Below are 15,815 nucleotides of genomic sequence, written 5' to 3'. Positions count from 1 at the left end.
ATGGTAACCATCTCTGCTACCTTGCTAAGGCAAATGAATGCTGCTGTGTAGCACTGCAGTACTGCCTCTGTCACCAGCATCCAGTACACATATGGTGACAGTGACAAAAGGCAAAACAGGCTCCATGGCATCCACCAGGGCAATCCAGAGGAAAAAGGGCGCGAAATGATTGTCTGCCGTTGCTTTCACGGAGGAAGGATTGAGTGATGACATTTACCCAGAAATGTTTTTGCACCATCATGCATTGGGATCTCAACCCAGAATACCAATAGGCGGGGGAGACTGCGGGAACTATGAGATAGCTAAGGGATAGCTACCCACAGTGCAAAGCTCCAGAAATCGACGCTAGCCTCGGTACATGGATGCACACCACAGAATTAATGTGCTTAGTGTGGCCGCGTGCACTCGACTTTATACAATCTGTTTTACAAAACCAGTTTATGTAAAATCGGAATAATCCTGTAGTGTAGACATACCCCTAGTCTGCTCTCCTCCTCTAATCCCTCCATTGCCCCTGTGATGCCATCCCATTCCCTGCTTTCCCTTGTGCACACTCTAATCCCCTCCCTTCTCTTCTCCACAACCTCTCACTCTCCTGTATCTCTTTTTTCTTACTATGCAAGCATGCTTTAGTCTCTCCTATCTTAAAGAAACCACCTTTGATCCCACTTGCCTCCCCAACTACCACCCCATCTCCATTTAATCTCTAACCTCATTAAACATACTGTTACAGTCACTGTCTGGAATCCCTCTCCTCCAATTTCACCAGGTCCTCTCTAGCCCTCACATCCAAGCTACACATATTCTTTTTGCATAACTTCTCTGAAATACGGCTTTTCCTATCCATCCACACAGCCAAAACATTTATCCAGGCTCTCAGACCATCTCATGTCTCTCTTATTACAATATTTTTTTCTCTGTCCTTGACAAATCCAATCTGGCCCTGCTCATATCCATTCAGAATTCTGCTGCAATCATCTTCCTAGCTTTATTGCATCAAACATAGTTACTTGTTTCACTTTCAAGGCCCTTCATGTCCTATCCCCACCCTACATATCTCTCATAGGGTGACCAGACAGACAGCAAGTGTGAAAAATTGGGATGGGAGGTGTGTGTGGGGATAATAGGCACCTATATTAAGACAAAGCCCCAAATATCGAGACTGTCCGTATAAAATCAGGACCTCAGGTCACCCTAATCTGCTCCAGGCAAATGGGAGCTGCTGGAAGCGGCGGCCAGTAAGTCCCTCAAACCGCACCACTTCCAGCAGCTCCCATTGGCCCAGAGCAGCAATCCGTGGCCAGTGGGAGCCGCGATCAGCCAGATCTGCAAGATTGGGCAGGTAAACACACCGGCGTAGCCTGTCAGGGGCTTTCTCTACACAAGTGGCGACCACTGCTTGAGAAACCCTGCACTTGGCAAATATTCTAGATGAATTGATGTACCCACTGGAAGAACCTCTGCATACCTTCAGGGTACGTGTGCCTCTGGTTGAGAACCACTGATTTAGACCATGTGTACTGTGCCTTATTAATTTGTGTTTTCCAAAGGATGTGTGCACTGCCAGTGAAATACTTTCTAGTTACAAGAGGAATTCCAAATACTTTCTTAGATACACATTTGATACCTACTCATTCAGAAGAAACAAAGAGACTTCAAAGCGGAACTGACAGTTTCCCTAGCTCTTTGTTATCAAACCTGGTCTTTTATGAATCCTAACTGGCCCAGCTACTCCTACAGAAGAAGGAAATCAGAGTTGTCCTGACAAAGTGGAAGTTATCGGGATAAATGAACCATTGTCTCTCTTATGTGTTGCTTATAAGGAAGCCCTCAACATTCAGGTAGATTCTCTTAGCTCCTGACAAAAAATATCTCAGGAAGCGGTGGATAAAAATTTTCTTACACAACTATGCCCAAGATAAGCAAGTCACATCAGACAGTACTAATTTTCCATACTTGAAGAAAAAAATATTCAATACATTATATTCTCTTTTCAATGAAGAGGCTTTCATGTGTCCCCTCCATCTAGTTTACTTAAGGAAGATTCCACAATTACCTTATTATTTTCTTGTTTTGATTTAAATCTCTTGACATGCAAGTTTGATACCATAGGTTTTCACTAAAAATAGAAGAATCTATACTTTACAAATTCCAATTCTGTGATAGGATGAGGAGTGAGTATGTAGTTCTGACAATGTGATGGAATTATCAATATTAAATTGTGAACATCTTAATGATCCACTTGGTTGGACACATTTATTTACTGTCTTGCCTCCTACAAATATTTTCTTAAACATCATCATTGTAATCATGATTATTTGCTTTGAAACCTATCTAAAAGGGAGCGGCTCTTCAGTTGTTTCATGGGAGGAGCTAAGGATGGAATGAGTCCAGTCTCTTGGATACCATGGAAGTGCTGAACACTGTGGATGCCTGAGCTGACCCCAACTTAAGCTTTGTTCTTCATCTGTTCCCAAACTTTCATTAGAAAATTTCTTAACATGTCATAATGGAAGCTAAGCATGATATCTGGATAAAAGTGCAGCATTAAAGATCTCTTTATAGTATCATAGCCTCTCCACCTGTATTCACAACATTAAGGCATTACCATCCCTTAATACCAGCTTCAGTAGGAAGTGTTTGAATCAAGTTACAAACCAGTTCATATATGCCAGGCATAATGAATTGTCAGCTGCTCATATGAATGTCAGGTATAATACTTATCTAAGAATAAGGATCTGGGCCATCTTTTAGAACAGACTGAAATAAATAACCTTCATATCACAGCAGCCAGGGTTCCTGTGTGCCTCAGTTCAGGTAACCCTGGTTGCTGTAACCAATCTGGTTGGAATTTTGTGAAAACCCTAGGTAACTTCATAAAACTGGCTAAGGGCATCAGAACAGATAGACTTGACTTTATTGCAAACAAAAGGCGTAATGTTTTTTACATGAAAAGTGTAAAAAACATTACGCCCTTGCTGATAGCTAAATCTAGTGCCTATCGTGCATGACCCTTGATTCCCATTATTCTCTAAGAAAGACTGTACACATCAAACAATGTGATGGTGAGCAAAATGAACCTCCGGATCAAAAGAAACCAAAAATTGTGTTACAAGCCATTGTTGTGAAGTATTTTATTCAAAGAGCTAAAGCGCTGATCCAGCAAAACTCTTAAGCATGTGCTTAAGTCCACAGCTATTCAGCACTTTAAATGCATGTCAAAGTCCTACTGAAGTCAATAGCGTCTACATACATAAGTTCTTTGTTGAATCAGAGACTAGGTTCAGGCAATTAATGAGAAAAAAACATGACAATTAGGGGAAAAAACTCATTAACACTATAAAAGCAGCACAAGATGATATTCCCACTGAAAAAAGTCAACACGGAATGTTTTTTCCCAGAAAGAGTTGACATATTATATAATATTGTAGTAGCGCTCTCCTTCACTTGTGTGTAAGAACATTCATCTCCAGGTGCTTACATGCAGCACTGCTGAATGTCAAAGAATATGTTAAAAGTATGGAATAGGGGCGTTGCCATTGGTAACTGTACCTGTGAAACAGTTCAATTATTTTACAGACTGAATAAAAAGCTGTTTAGAAGGTCAATTTATGACTCACTCAACCGTCATACTTACATGACATTTCTTGCTTGGTTTAGACATTATTATGGCGTGACTATTGAATTGTTTTAGATTCATGACATACCCAGAGTTTCACTGTTCTGTCATAAGAGCAAGAAAGAATTTTTGTATCTTCAAAGCAGAAATGGCAGGAGCTCACAGTATCACAGTGCCCTCTCAAAATTTTAAAATGAATCTGTAAATGAACAGAACAAAGATAAAGTACGTTTTATCTTATACAATAAATCTTTCTTGTTGACAAGTTAGTCCTCAAGAGATAGTCTGAAAGTAATAACCCGATTAAAATATTTTAGTTCCTGCTGTTTGAGAGCATTCACACTCATCTTTCTCTGTTATTAGATTGCAGTTGATTTGGCAGATCACAGCAACACTTTTTTTTAAGCACCTGTTTGTACATGACAAAGATCTTGCTCTTCTTTTAGTTTCAAAAAATCTATTTTGATTCTTGAAGTACCTTGTATATGCTGTATGACTGAAATATGACCATTTATATAATTAATATTGCCACTGTTAGACAACTGCAACAAATCTTATATAAAGTATGTCATATAAGGTATCAATGGAAAAGTTATAATCTATCAAATATGATTATCCTGTTTGTCTGCAAGTATCATCTTTGCATCTAAAAGTATGAATATTGACTGTATTTCAAATTTGTTGATGGCCTATTAAGGAACAGTTAACTCTTAATGAGCCACAGACGAAGCTTGTCCCCATTCCATGAGCCTTTCTGTGGACACTTTAGCCAGAACATTGGTAACAGCCATTCCTATGAGTCATCGAAGCATGCAAGGGGATGTGACCAATGGTGGATTAGCCACTGGGGCTATGGGGCCCATACCCAAGGGCCCGGATCCCCAGACAGGTGGGAAAAGCCCCACTGCCCTGACCCTGCTCCCAGGAAGCAGCACCGGGGGAGGCGGTAGGGGAAACCCCCAGAGCCCACCAACCTCATCAGCAGCCAGGAGCCGGGGTGGGGAAAGTCCCAGCATCAGGACTCCTGCTGCAGCCCCAGGACTGGAGTTCTCAGACAGCTTATCTGGTTTTGGGGCCACAGTGGTGGAAGAGCAGAATGGGGAGACCCTCAATGGAATAGGGATGTGGCCCTGGGGGAAGGGGCAGAAAGGGTTGGGCCCATGGGCAGGGTCACATGTGGAGGGGGGAGGAACAGGGACAGGACCACAAGTGGAAGGGATGGGGAGGGCCCCCCTACTTGCTCTGACCCTGGACCCCAGGAAACCTTAATCTGCCTCTGTATGTGATCCTGGACTCCATCTTGTGCCTGTAATTTTCCACAAACTAAGACTGAGAAAAGTTCCCTCCACATGGGAGAAGCGATAAAAACACCTGGAAGCATCTCCATTTTTCCTGCTCTGATCTTTGGACTTACACTAAAAGGAGCATTCCAACCAATGGACTAAGGACCTTCCAGTCTTTTGGAAGTTACCAGAGTCTTTACAAACCAGCAGTCTGTAATATCACTGCTTCAAACCTGATATAAAAACTTTGAAAATAGCATATATATTTATCTTCCTTAACCATTTTAACTCTGCTCTCTTCTTCTCTCTTATAAATAAACCATTAGATATTAGATACTAAAGGACTGGCAACAATGTGATTATTGGGTAAAATCTGAATTATACATTGACCTGGCTGTGTGGGCTGATCTCTTGGGAATAAAAGAACCCTTAAAGAAGCACATGGGCAGCCTGCTGGTACCAAAGAGGAGTTAAGTTGGCGACACTTTCCACGGACAGGGGAAGGTGGTGGAAGAAAATATCTAGTCCCAGCTGTCCCCAACCAGAAGCCTCTGGCATGTATTGGCCCTATACGAACAGGGCAGTCTGCAGCTCATCCCAGTAGTGCTCCTACTGATTCCCCCCAGCTCCTGAGATATCCTCTCTCCCCCACCCCCAAGACCTGCCTCAGGCACTGAGACCCCCACACACTCTCAGTACCCCACCCCCCCGGCACTGAGACACACACATCCCGTCTCTCACCCACCCTGCTCTTACCCCCCCCCGCAGAAACACCCCGCCCCCAGCTGTCACACACCCCCAGACACTGACATTCTCCCCACGTCTCTCACCCACCCCCACCACTGGGATCCCTCCGGGCGGCCGGCCCCCGTCCCTCCCGGTCTCTCAGCCAGGGCACTGCTTTCCCCCGGGAAGGAAGCCGTCTGCTCCCCGCCTCCACCTGCGCGAGCCTGTCCTGGTCGCCTAAGCAGCTCTCCAGCTGCGAGGGCCTGGGTAGGGGAGGCTCCTCCAAAGCCAGCGGGTCCCCCCCGCCGCTGGCCCCGGCCATCTCCACGGCTTCAAGGTAACTGCCGCTCACGGGAGCCCCTAGCGTCACGGTGCCCCCGCGAGAGCCGGCAGCGGGTACCGCACGCACCACCAGCCGCGCGCCCGCGCCTAGCGGGGATCCCGGCGCCTCCCCAACACTGGAGCAATTAACCCACCGCTAGGACACCACGGGCTGCTTCTCGCCCCGCCCGGCCTCTGACCCTCAGCAGCGGCTGCTGGCTCCAGCCGGCAGGGCACCGGCTTCGACTCTCCCACGCAGCCAAGAGCAGCGCCGCAGCCCTCCCGGCCGCCCCCCTTGCAGTCAGCACGATGCAGCTGTGACCTGGGGCTGACAGGCAGGGCAGCTGGACACGGGCTGGCTGCGCCGGGGGTGCCGCAAACCAGGCTGTCAAGGGGCCTCCAAAAGGCCCGGAGCTCACCATCTCGGCTCTAGCTCTAACGTCAAACCTTACAGGGGGAAGGGCTCCCATATAATGTAGCTGGCTGCTTGCTGCCTGGAGTCCTGGGCTTGAGCCACTCACATATTCAAGAGCTGTATTGTTGGACACGGTAACTACAAGCATCAGGCGTTACAGCCACAAGCACTAAACAGTGCTATCCTTGTAAATAACTTCTAAATAAATATATATATTTTAAAGAGGGGAGTATTTAGATGAAGATACACAAAAAAAAAAAATTACATGGAGCATGGGGCCTAGAGGCTTTGTTGGCATAAATTTAGGACAGCTGCTTAATTCACTTGTCTTCACCTCTTGGGTAGGGCATGTAACATCCCAAATTCAGTCCAATAACGTCCTTTCATCACACCATCATCTAGTCTAATTTCTCAGTAACAGGGTCACAACCTCAATGCAAGCTGCACCTGGATGTTGCCCAAGATCTCCCCCGCCTAAAAGGGCTTCAGCCTACTTGGTAATTGGCTTCCTCTCGGACAGTGTTTCCCAAACTTGGGATGCTGCTTGTGTAGAGAAAGCCCTTGGGGGGCCAGGCCGTTTTGTTTACCTGCACGTCCGCAGTTACAGCCGATCACAGCTCCCACTGGCCACGGTTCACCGCTCCAGGCCAATGGGGGCTGTGGGAAGCGGCACGGGCCGAGGGACATACTGGCCGTCGCTTCCAGCAGCCCCCATTGACCTGGAGCAGTGAACCATGGTCAGTGGGAGCCACAATTGGCCGGACCTGCAGACATGGCAGGTAAACAAACTGGCCCAGCCTGCCAGGGGCTTTCCTACACAAGCAGCATCCCAAGTTTGGGAAACACTGCTCTAGGACTAGGGAAGCTCACTCCATCCCTTTTTATTGCTGTTCGGCCCTGCCTCCACTGCACGTTTTATACTCTCACCTGCACTGTGCTCTCAACTTTGGAAAAGTGCTGTTTAGAGTGGAGCTGGCTGCCAAGACCCACTGGTCACAGCTCTCTGCCAGCTGCTTTGCCTTCTTTAAATGGAGTTTCTGCAGACGTTAAGGAAAGAGGTACAGAGAAATGCATCAAGCCTCCCTTCACGGCTTATCTTGCAACTCCTTTCATCATTGGGCATACTCATTACTCCTTATTCAGAAGCATTTATTTGCTGTTAAATTTTACAATATACTAATTAGAAATGTGTGGCCACAAAAGGTTACAGGGTTGGAGTCAGGACAAGAAATGAGCTGTTTGGGGGTCAAGGGAAAAGAAAGATTGAAATCCCTGTTCTATTAATGCACTGTGGAAAATAGCTTCTTTGATTTACAAAGATGTACTTCTGCAAAAACAAGTTGTGTATATATAATGATTTAAGAAATTAAAGGGGCACTGTTAATTTGAAAACTCATTAATTTTAAAGACATTAAAAAAGTTTCAAATACCACACCTGCTCCTAAATCTTTCTGCCATTTTCTAGGATGGCAAACAGATTTTCCTATCTTTTAAAATATTCTTCTCCTATATTGCTATATGAAGAGACCCACATGAACAAAACTAGGAGCGGACTGTACAGAGAAAACTATACAAAGTGCTGTCAAATGTACAGATAAACAAATTGAAAAAGTTAATATTTTTGGTCTAATCCTGTCAAATTATACTAATCCAAGAAATTGTGTGTCACACTGGTGGATTAAAAAGACAGAAACAATGACTTTTTATCTTCATGGCATTTTTAATTTTTTAAAATAATAAGTGAGAGGTAATTCTAAATGGAAAGGATTGAGAATTAGTGTCTGATTTTACAGGAGCCATTTTTTCCCTCTCTGAGAGAAGCAGATCTTGAGGCACTGATTTTTATAACAATACTGCACTACTGGTAGTGTACCAAAAAAATCTGTTTACTATAATTAAGAGTTTACTTTTTAGTTAATTTTTTTTTTATTCTGCTGTTTCATTTACCCATTTTTGTAATCCAGACAGCATACCAAATCCACATTTGTTACTAACTTTTTCCCTTTCTATAGAGTTCCCTCTGAATTGCTAAATTTAAATTACAAAACCTAAATCAACACTATACCACCTTGCTCTAAATCCAATGACCTATTAAAAAGACTGAATGCTGAAAATTTACTTTATTTTTAGCTAGCCCAATACATCATCATCTACAACCTTGAGCTTGTTTGATTTTTTTTGTTAGCAATTGCAGACAGAGAACATTCTTTTAGTCTCATAATAAATCATGATGAGCTGGTTTTAACAGCTTGTTTCATTCAAGGAGGTCAGACAGTCATGTGGTTCAGTATTATTTTATAGTTCACATCATAAACAACTGTGTAATTGTAATAAGACTTTACAAACTTATTTGGACTTTTTAATGAAATTTTAACCTCCTTTTAAGTGTACAATACAGCACAGGTTTGTACTCAGAGCAAGCAAGAAAATTTTGAAGAATCTTTGGGGTTTTCAACATAACGTTTGCGTTAAATATAAACATGAATGTAGAATAATGCCGATACTGATGATGAATTTTTTTATGTAGGTAGTGTTCAAGATAATCCAGTACTGTAATGCTATTTTAACATGCATCATACCATTTGTTAATTTATTGAAAAAGCCATACTATGGTGATGGATAATATATAAAATTCTAAGACAGAAAGTCTGAAAAGCAGATTAACACATTTAGAAATACAGAGAAATTCTGTATTCTGAATATCTACATGAGACACAGAATGACTTGTTTTCATGTAAATTATGCCTTTTTAACTTTCTAGCTTCACTTCTTTCAGCATTGACTTATATTCTTGTTTATAATATTTTAAGAACATTCACACAATGATTTAACACACCAGAAATACCATTTGTAATATACAGTTTATTAAAATATCTAAAGTCTCGTTTAAATTAAAGGTAGCTCCAATCAAACTATAATGGGTTCCTCAAAATAACCAAGAATTCACCATTTTGAGCCTACCTTTTAAGTAGAACATTGGGGTGTAAAGGAGAAGTCCTACTCTCATACACCCATGTGCTTGCTACCGATAGCCCTCATATTAAATGTAAAGCCTGAACTATTACTTTTGATAATGCATGCTAGCAGTTAAAAAAAAAATTAAAAAAAATCTTTCCAACATTCCACAAGTCATATAGTTTAAAATGGCAAAATATCACAAAACAAATGTATAAATTTATTATTTCAAACATATATTCAGCATAAATACAACATTTACAGTGCAATCTATACATTACTGATCTTCCATCATGGAGGAAATCAAAGTTTCAGACCAAAAGTCATACAGTATTGAAGAAAGGAAGTTACTGCTTCATTGGAGGAAGATGTTTCAGTCTGGAAAAAAAGACCATATTTAATAGTTATACACACCACCACCTGGGACATTTAATCACTTTAACAAGAATGAAAAGGTTTCTCAAATCCTCAGTCTGAATTTAACCATAATGTGTTTTTGCCCTTTTAATAAAACAAAATTGGCAAATCTTCTAAGAGCCTCCAACATGTTAGTTTTCACAAACAAGACAGGTCTGGCTGCAAATTTTGAGCCACCTGTTTGGAAGCCCCTTAAAAAGTACTCTTTTAAAAAAAAAAAAAAAAAAAAAAAAAAAAAAGTTATACAGAAACAAAGCTTAATCATTTTTAAATTGCACTCAAAAGTTTTTGTTTGCTTGTTTTTTAATGAACAAAGGAGGGATGAGAATAGTCCTTTGGAATGCCTAGTTTTCCTATTCATATTCCCTTGTCCCACTAACGTCCTATACCACAATGAGTTTCCTACATCAGGGAAGACAATGTGGTTACTCTGCAGAACATGTTGAGGTCACTCCTTCAATCAGCCAGAGGGGTTAACTGGAGCTGAAGTTACTTATGTTTAATTTGGCTGTTTTTTTTAGAAGTGTATGGAACATACTTTGAAAGCAGAATGAAGTCAGTGTTCTCGTCTGCTATTCATGGGCTTAATACTGGTTTGTTCAAATCTATGGTTTATAAAATATTTAAGAGCATGCTGTCTAAAATTAGACCTACCACCTTCACTTCAGCTTGCTGAACAAATGCGCACTTGATTCAAGCAGTTTCTCATTGTCTACTCAGTTCTGCCTGCTTGCTCCATATTAGTGAGCCAGCAGGGTACTGGCTTACAGTAACCTTGTATTCAAGCACAGAATGCTCTTAAACTTCAATAACTTGCTATCTCACAAGAACAGAACCAGCAAGCAGTGACCGGTGTGATACTGACAAGCCCTGACTGAACCAAAATCAGCCCAGCAACCTCGGTCTGCTGGAGTTGGGTCATTCAGCTATAAAGGATTTTAGCCAGATTACAGCATTTATTTTGGATACTAAAAATCTATCAGGCAATACCCCATAGTTATCGGGGAGGGATAAATTTTGTTAACCTTCACTACACCTTCTGAACAAATGTAGGAACAACACTTCTCACCATCTGCACTTCTCTTACCTACTCAGTATTTATTCCCATTTATAGTAATTTACAATGACACCAAGATCTCACCAAAATTAACTTTCATTATCTAGTGCTTGCAGAGGTAGCTGCTGAATGCTCTTTCCCCTGGAGCACTTTATCTTAAAACTAGTTCTTATCTGGCACATTTAGATCCAAAAGCCTAGGATAAATTATCTTTTCTGGACTTGATTAGCAAAATAAGCTGTATTCTAGGCACAAACATATTGTACTAGATCCACAGCTGGTTTAAATTGGCGTACTTCCACTGACTTCAGCGGAACTACACCAAGTTACACTGGCAAGGATCTGGCTCATTATTCCTGCCAGAGTTACCAAGATTTTGGTAAATTATCTGTTTACCTTCTTAGAAGTTCCTGGGATGACAAATCTGTGATCTCCTCTATGTCACTAAGGCTGTCACTGCTATCAGCAGTGTCTGAGCTACTGTTTTTCTCTGATTTTTTATTCTTGTGTTTGCCTTTGTGCTTGTGCTTCTTATGTTTCTTTTTCTGTTAAAAAAAGAAATTGCTGAGTTTGCTATTCATGGGTTTTTTTTTAATTTTACAAAGAGAGTTGGTCAAATTAAAACAGAAGGTCACTAAAAAGAGCAACTGGGATTACAGGAAACATATTTCAGTGTAAATTCCAAAGTTAACTGGAGAAGAGCGGTAACAACAGTACTTGCACATCTTCAGTTGTGTAAACTTTAAATAATACAAGCCACAGTCTTTAGGAGGCAAGGACCAAATAAATTAAATTAACATATATTTAGAAACTTTATTATTATATTGTATCAAAGTTTTCTACAGCATTATGCAGTATCTAAGCAAACTATGCATACGGCCCCTAAGCACATAAAGAACAAGCAGCACCCTGTTCAGCCAATGTATCTTCTGTTCTAAGCTAGAAGTGCTAAGTGTGTCTAAGGGAGGGTGTCCACGCAGCCAAATTCTATTTCTGTTTTCCATAATCTAGCATGTGTCATGGTAGTTTTCACTTGACTAAGGAAATCAGTCCAAAGAAAGAAAGAACCAATTTATTTAAGTTGGTACCTTTTCCTTTTTGTGTTTGTGCTCTCTCTTAGCCTTGTGTTTTTCTTTGTTCTTTTTAGGTTTCTCTTTCTGACTGGCTTCAAGAGAACTTGCTAGTGGTACTGGCTCATGCCTCTGAGTAGTGCCTAAAGCAAAAATCAAATACAGAGATATAAATGCATTACCAAGTAAAAGACAAACACAATATTAAACTACACAAAAATTTAAAAATCCCTAATATTTGGGCTGAGATTTCCAAAGCTACATAAGGGATTTGGGACTCCCAATTCCAATTCATTTGAAACTCCTCTACTCTATAGACATACCTTTGTAATCAGATATTTAAAAAACCATCATGTCAACCTTGGCCCCGATTTTGCATCAGGATCTTTCAGCATTGACTCTTGAGTCTGTGCAGAGCCCCAGTGAAATCAGTGGAAATCTTCACAGGCACAAAAGTCTGTGCCAGTGGATCCCAATGTAGGATCAAAGCTTTTGACAATATCACTTTAATGTACACAAGTGTATGTGGGGCTGGAGGGAAGAATGAAGGACCCTAGTGCTCTGATAGTTTCCAAGAAAGGGACCTAGATCTGAATTGAAATTATATGACATAACACATAGAATCTGTAATCTGTGAGCAAAATTTCCACACATGAAGTAACAGTGCCTTGTTATTCACTCTAAATCTGTTGAACGTGGTTAAACAAAGGGATTAAAAACAACAACAAAAGCCCTGTCTGTTCAACATTCAAGAGGTAATAGCAGCAGCATATGTTCTCCTACTGAAAGATCTGTAAGGTCTGATTCTGGGTAGAGAAAAGACAGTAACTACACATGAGTTCTAAATTTTAGTGACTTGAACACAAATTTACAGCCAGATTAAATGTATGTATCTGTATATATATACACTAATACACACACATACACGCTTATTGACCCATATCATCTCTGTACCAAAAATACCTTCTACTTGCATGGGGACAGCTGCTTAACAACTCTAGGCTTTAAGCCAGTGTAACATTCACTTGTATCTCTATCTCTGCATAGTACCTAATTGCAGATCAAAGACCAGTCAATAAATTGCCCTCTGAAACATAAACAGTATAAAAAAATGAAATTATCCTCATCTAAATTACTGTAGCACCTAGGAACCCTAGTCATAAGACCAGGACCTCATTGTGCTAGACACTGTACAAGCACGGAACAAAAAGATGGTTCCTGCCCTGAGGGGCTTACAATTTAAATATAAGTAGAGCCTTGTGTAGGGACATGCTGGCTGCCGTTTTCCACAGATCTCATTGGCCGGAACGGCGAACTACAGCCACTGGGAGCTGTGTAGGGGAGGGGGGAGCGTGCCTGTGGACCATCAATGTAAACTAAATGTCTCACGTCCCGCCAGCTGATTACCTTGATAAGCCGAAGGCTGCCGACCTCTGGTATATTGGGTCTCAAAAGGTGGGGAAGCATATGTCTGCAGCTCATAGCCTCTGAGGCTACTTCCCCACCTTCCAGATCCTCTTTGGCTATGAGTTGCAGACAGCTGCTTCTGATCTATCACCTCCTCTTTCTCTGTAAACTGAGGAAAGGGAATATAGGATCTGGAAGGTGGGGAAGGAGCCTATATCCCTTTCCCCCAGGCATAAAAAGAAAGGGGAGGTGTTAGATCAAGACAGGCAGCAAAATTCACTATGTTCCTATTGCTATGGTTTAAGCATCCGAGATATTTAGGAAACCTCTCCCAACTTCATATTGCTGTGTCAGTCAGTTGGAGAGGAAGGAAGCTGCTTCTGCAAAGGTAAGTAAATGGGTGGGGGGGGGATATAGGCTCTGGAAGGTGGAGAAGCAGCTTTGTAGGCTATGAGCTGCAGACAGCTGCTTCCCCAACTTTGAGATCCTATATTTAGAGCCCTGCATGGATACAAAATTTGTAGCTACATCCAGGAGTGCTGGAACAATTTTTATAATGGCAGGTACTGAGAGCCACTGAACCAAACTGTAAACCCTGTATATAATGGAAACCATTTCAACCCGGGGGTGTGAAAGCACCTATGTCTGCATCTGATTCGCAATCTGCAAAAATGGTCCGCAGATATCTGCATTCGATATCCACGGATATAAAGCAAATATCCACAGATTTGCAGGGCTCTAACTATAAAAGACAAGAGACAACAGATGAAGGCAGAGAGACCAGGAACTACCAGGAAGTAATAAAACAATATTGGTTATCATGATAGGCAGTGGTCTCGGCACACCAGATTTTTGTAGGCATCATAACAAAGGAGAGTTTTGAGAAGGGGATTTGAAGGTAGATAAGGAGGTAATTTTGAAGATGTTTATGGGGAGCATAAATAAAATAACTGCATCAAACATACATTTGCAGTGTAAAAATTTAAAATCTTCAGCACTTACTAGAAAAGAAAACTGGAGGCAACCTCGGTCCAAATTCTTCTTCCTTATCCAGCTTCTCCTTCAAAAGAGGTGGCACAAGGTCAGGCTCATTTGTAACAGCCATACATTCTAGAAAAACAAACATATAGGTTAACTTAAAAGGAAAAAGTACTTCCCACACCCAAGACAGCTGAGAAAATATTCCATTAAAAAGGAAATATCAAATAAAGACAAGTTAATGAATTTTGCACCTTTGTTTAGATTTTGCACTTACTAGTTTTTCAAAGAAGCAGAAGGTGATTCTCACCCTTATTTCTTATTAAAGGGATCCTCAGAGGCCCCCAATAATTACATAAATTCTTTTAAAAGGACTTCAGTTACATAAATATATGATTTCTTAAGCTTTTTTTTTTGTACATAACCTTCTTAACTTTTAAAAAATCTATATCAACAAAGAGAAGTTGATGCCTTTTCCTTTTGCATCTTCCTGTGCATTTCAAAGATTGGTTGCACTGGCTGGGATCACCAAATATTTGATCACAGTGCTACTGATTTTTAAATTAAAATTAAAAATGGCAGGCAACACAAATATAAATATTAACAAAATAATCTATAACTTAAGGGCAAAAAACAAATTCACACCTGCAAATTTTTCAAGAATTATGCAAAATTCCAGTGTTGAAGATATGATAATAACCTAAAAGGTGATTATAGACCTAGCAATTTGAAAAGTTTCCACATTAAAAAGTATATATACATTGGTATTTTTACTATGAAATAAGGCTATTTTACATTTGAATGGGGGGCATTAGCTTATTTTTATTTAGGAATTTATTACTCCATCTGCCATTTGTACTAATTAGATTAACTGCCACTAATTACTGGGAGAGCCACTGCATACTGCCTTTTTTTCTAGTTGGTAAGTAAGCACACAAAGGTCAATTTAAAAATTAAAAAGATACATCATCTCTAAATGTCAAAATGTTATTTTGCTTACTAATATTTCCTAGTAAACTATTAAATGTATTCTAGTACTTTGTTACTTTAATTTCTAGTATGAGAACTACCTATAATACTCTGCTATTAAATCTTGCTAACTAATAGAACAAGACTGCTTCCCCCCGTCCCACGAGTTTATTTGCTTTCTAGATGGATAGTGAAAACTGATGAGATACAGCTATATTACTGTACTATTTAAAAATCCATTTCAATATTATATTAAATGATAATATCAAAATATAGGAAGGAAATTCCTTTTCAAATAAATGCAAATTCTACTTATTTCCAGTCAGGTGAAAATTTCATCATTAAATATATATACACTTTATCATATATCATACATCTTATTACAGGTGTATAAAATCACCCAATTTTGGGGCTCTCTTTACAGAGTAATACAGGATTTGTCCTCATCCCTCACTCTGTTTAGCAAACACTGTCAGATGCATTTGTATCTGTAAAAACTGTCATTGGCCTATGGCAATATAGATAACATTTAAATGGCGAGCACTTAATTCACCATTTTATTACTCCAGTTTTACACTGATGCAACTACACTGTTCTC

General features: G+C 40.6%; 2 protein-coding genes across 3 annotated transcripts in view; both read right to left on the bottom strand.

Moving 5' to 3' along the window:
• The window catches only part of WDR88 (WD repeat domain 88), a 30,710-nt gene extending 24,760 nt beyond the window's left edge, over positions 1–5,950 (bottom strand). Inside the window, exons 1-2 of the mRNA XM_032773378.2 lie at positions 5,843–5,950; positions 3,708–3,818 (exon numbers count right to left, since the gene is read on the bottom strand). Of these exons, the coding sequence (XP_032629269.1) occupies positions 3,708–3,818; positions 5,843–5,950 (219 nt within the window). The remainder of the gene's footprint in view (positions 1–3,707; positions 3,819–5,842) is intronic.
• A 3,256-nt stretch (positions 5,951–9,206) lies between these two features.
• The window catches only part of GPATCH1 (G-patch domain containing 1), a 33,439-nt gene continuing 26,830 nt past the window's right edge, over positions 9,207–15,815 (bottom strand). For both annotated transcript variants that reach the window (XM_032773352.2, XM_075073812.1), the window contains exons 17-20: positions 14,273–14,380; positions 11,882–12,006; positions 11,190–11,338; positions 9,207–9,697 (exon numbers count right to left, since the gene is read on the bottom strand). In XM_032773352.2, the coding sequence (XP_032629243.1) occupies positions 9,667–9,697; positions 11,190–11,338; positions 11,882–12,006; positions 14,273–14,380 (413 nt within the window). In that variant the 3' untranslated portion in view covers positions 9,207–9,666. The remainder of the gene's footprint in view (positions 9,698–11,189; positions 11,339–11,881; positions 12,007–14,272; positions 14,381–15,815) is intronic.

This window comes from Chelonoidis abingdonii, chromosome 19, assembly GCF_003597395.2.
Source record: "Chelonoidis abingdonii isolate Lonesome George chromosome 19, CheloAbing_2.0, whole genome shotgun sequence".
Taxonomy (NCBI): domain Eukaryota; kingdom Metazoa; phylum Chordata; order Testudines; family Testudinidae; genus Chelonoidis; species Chelonoidis abingdonii.
The sequence above is the reverse complement of the archived record's forward strand: the minus strand, read 5'-3'. Positions and strand labels throughout refer to the sequence as shown.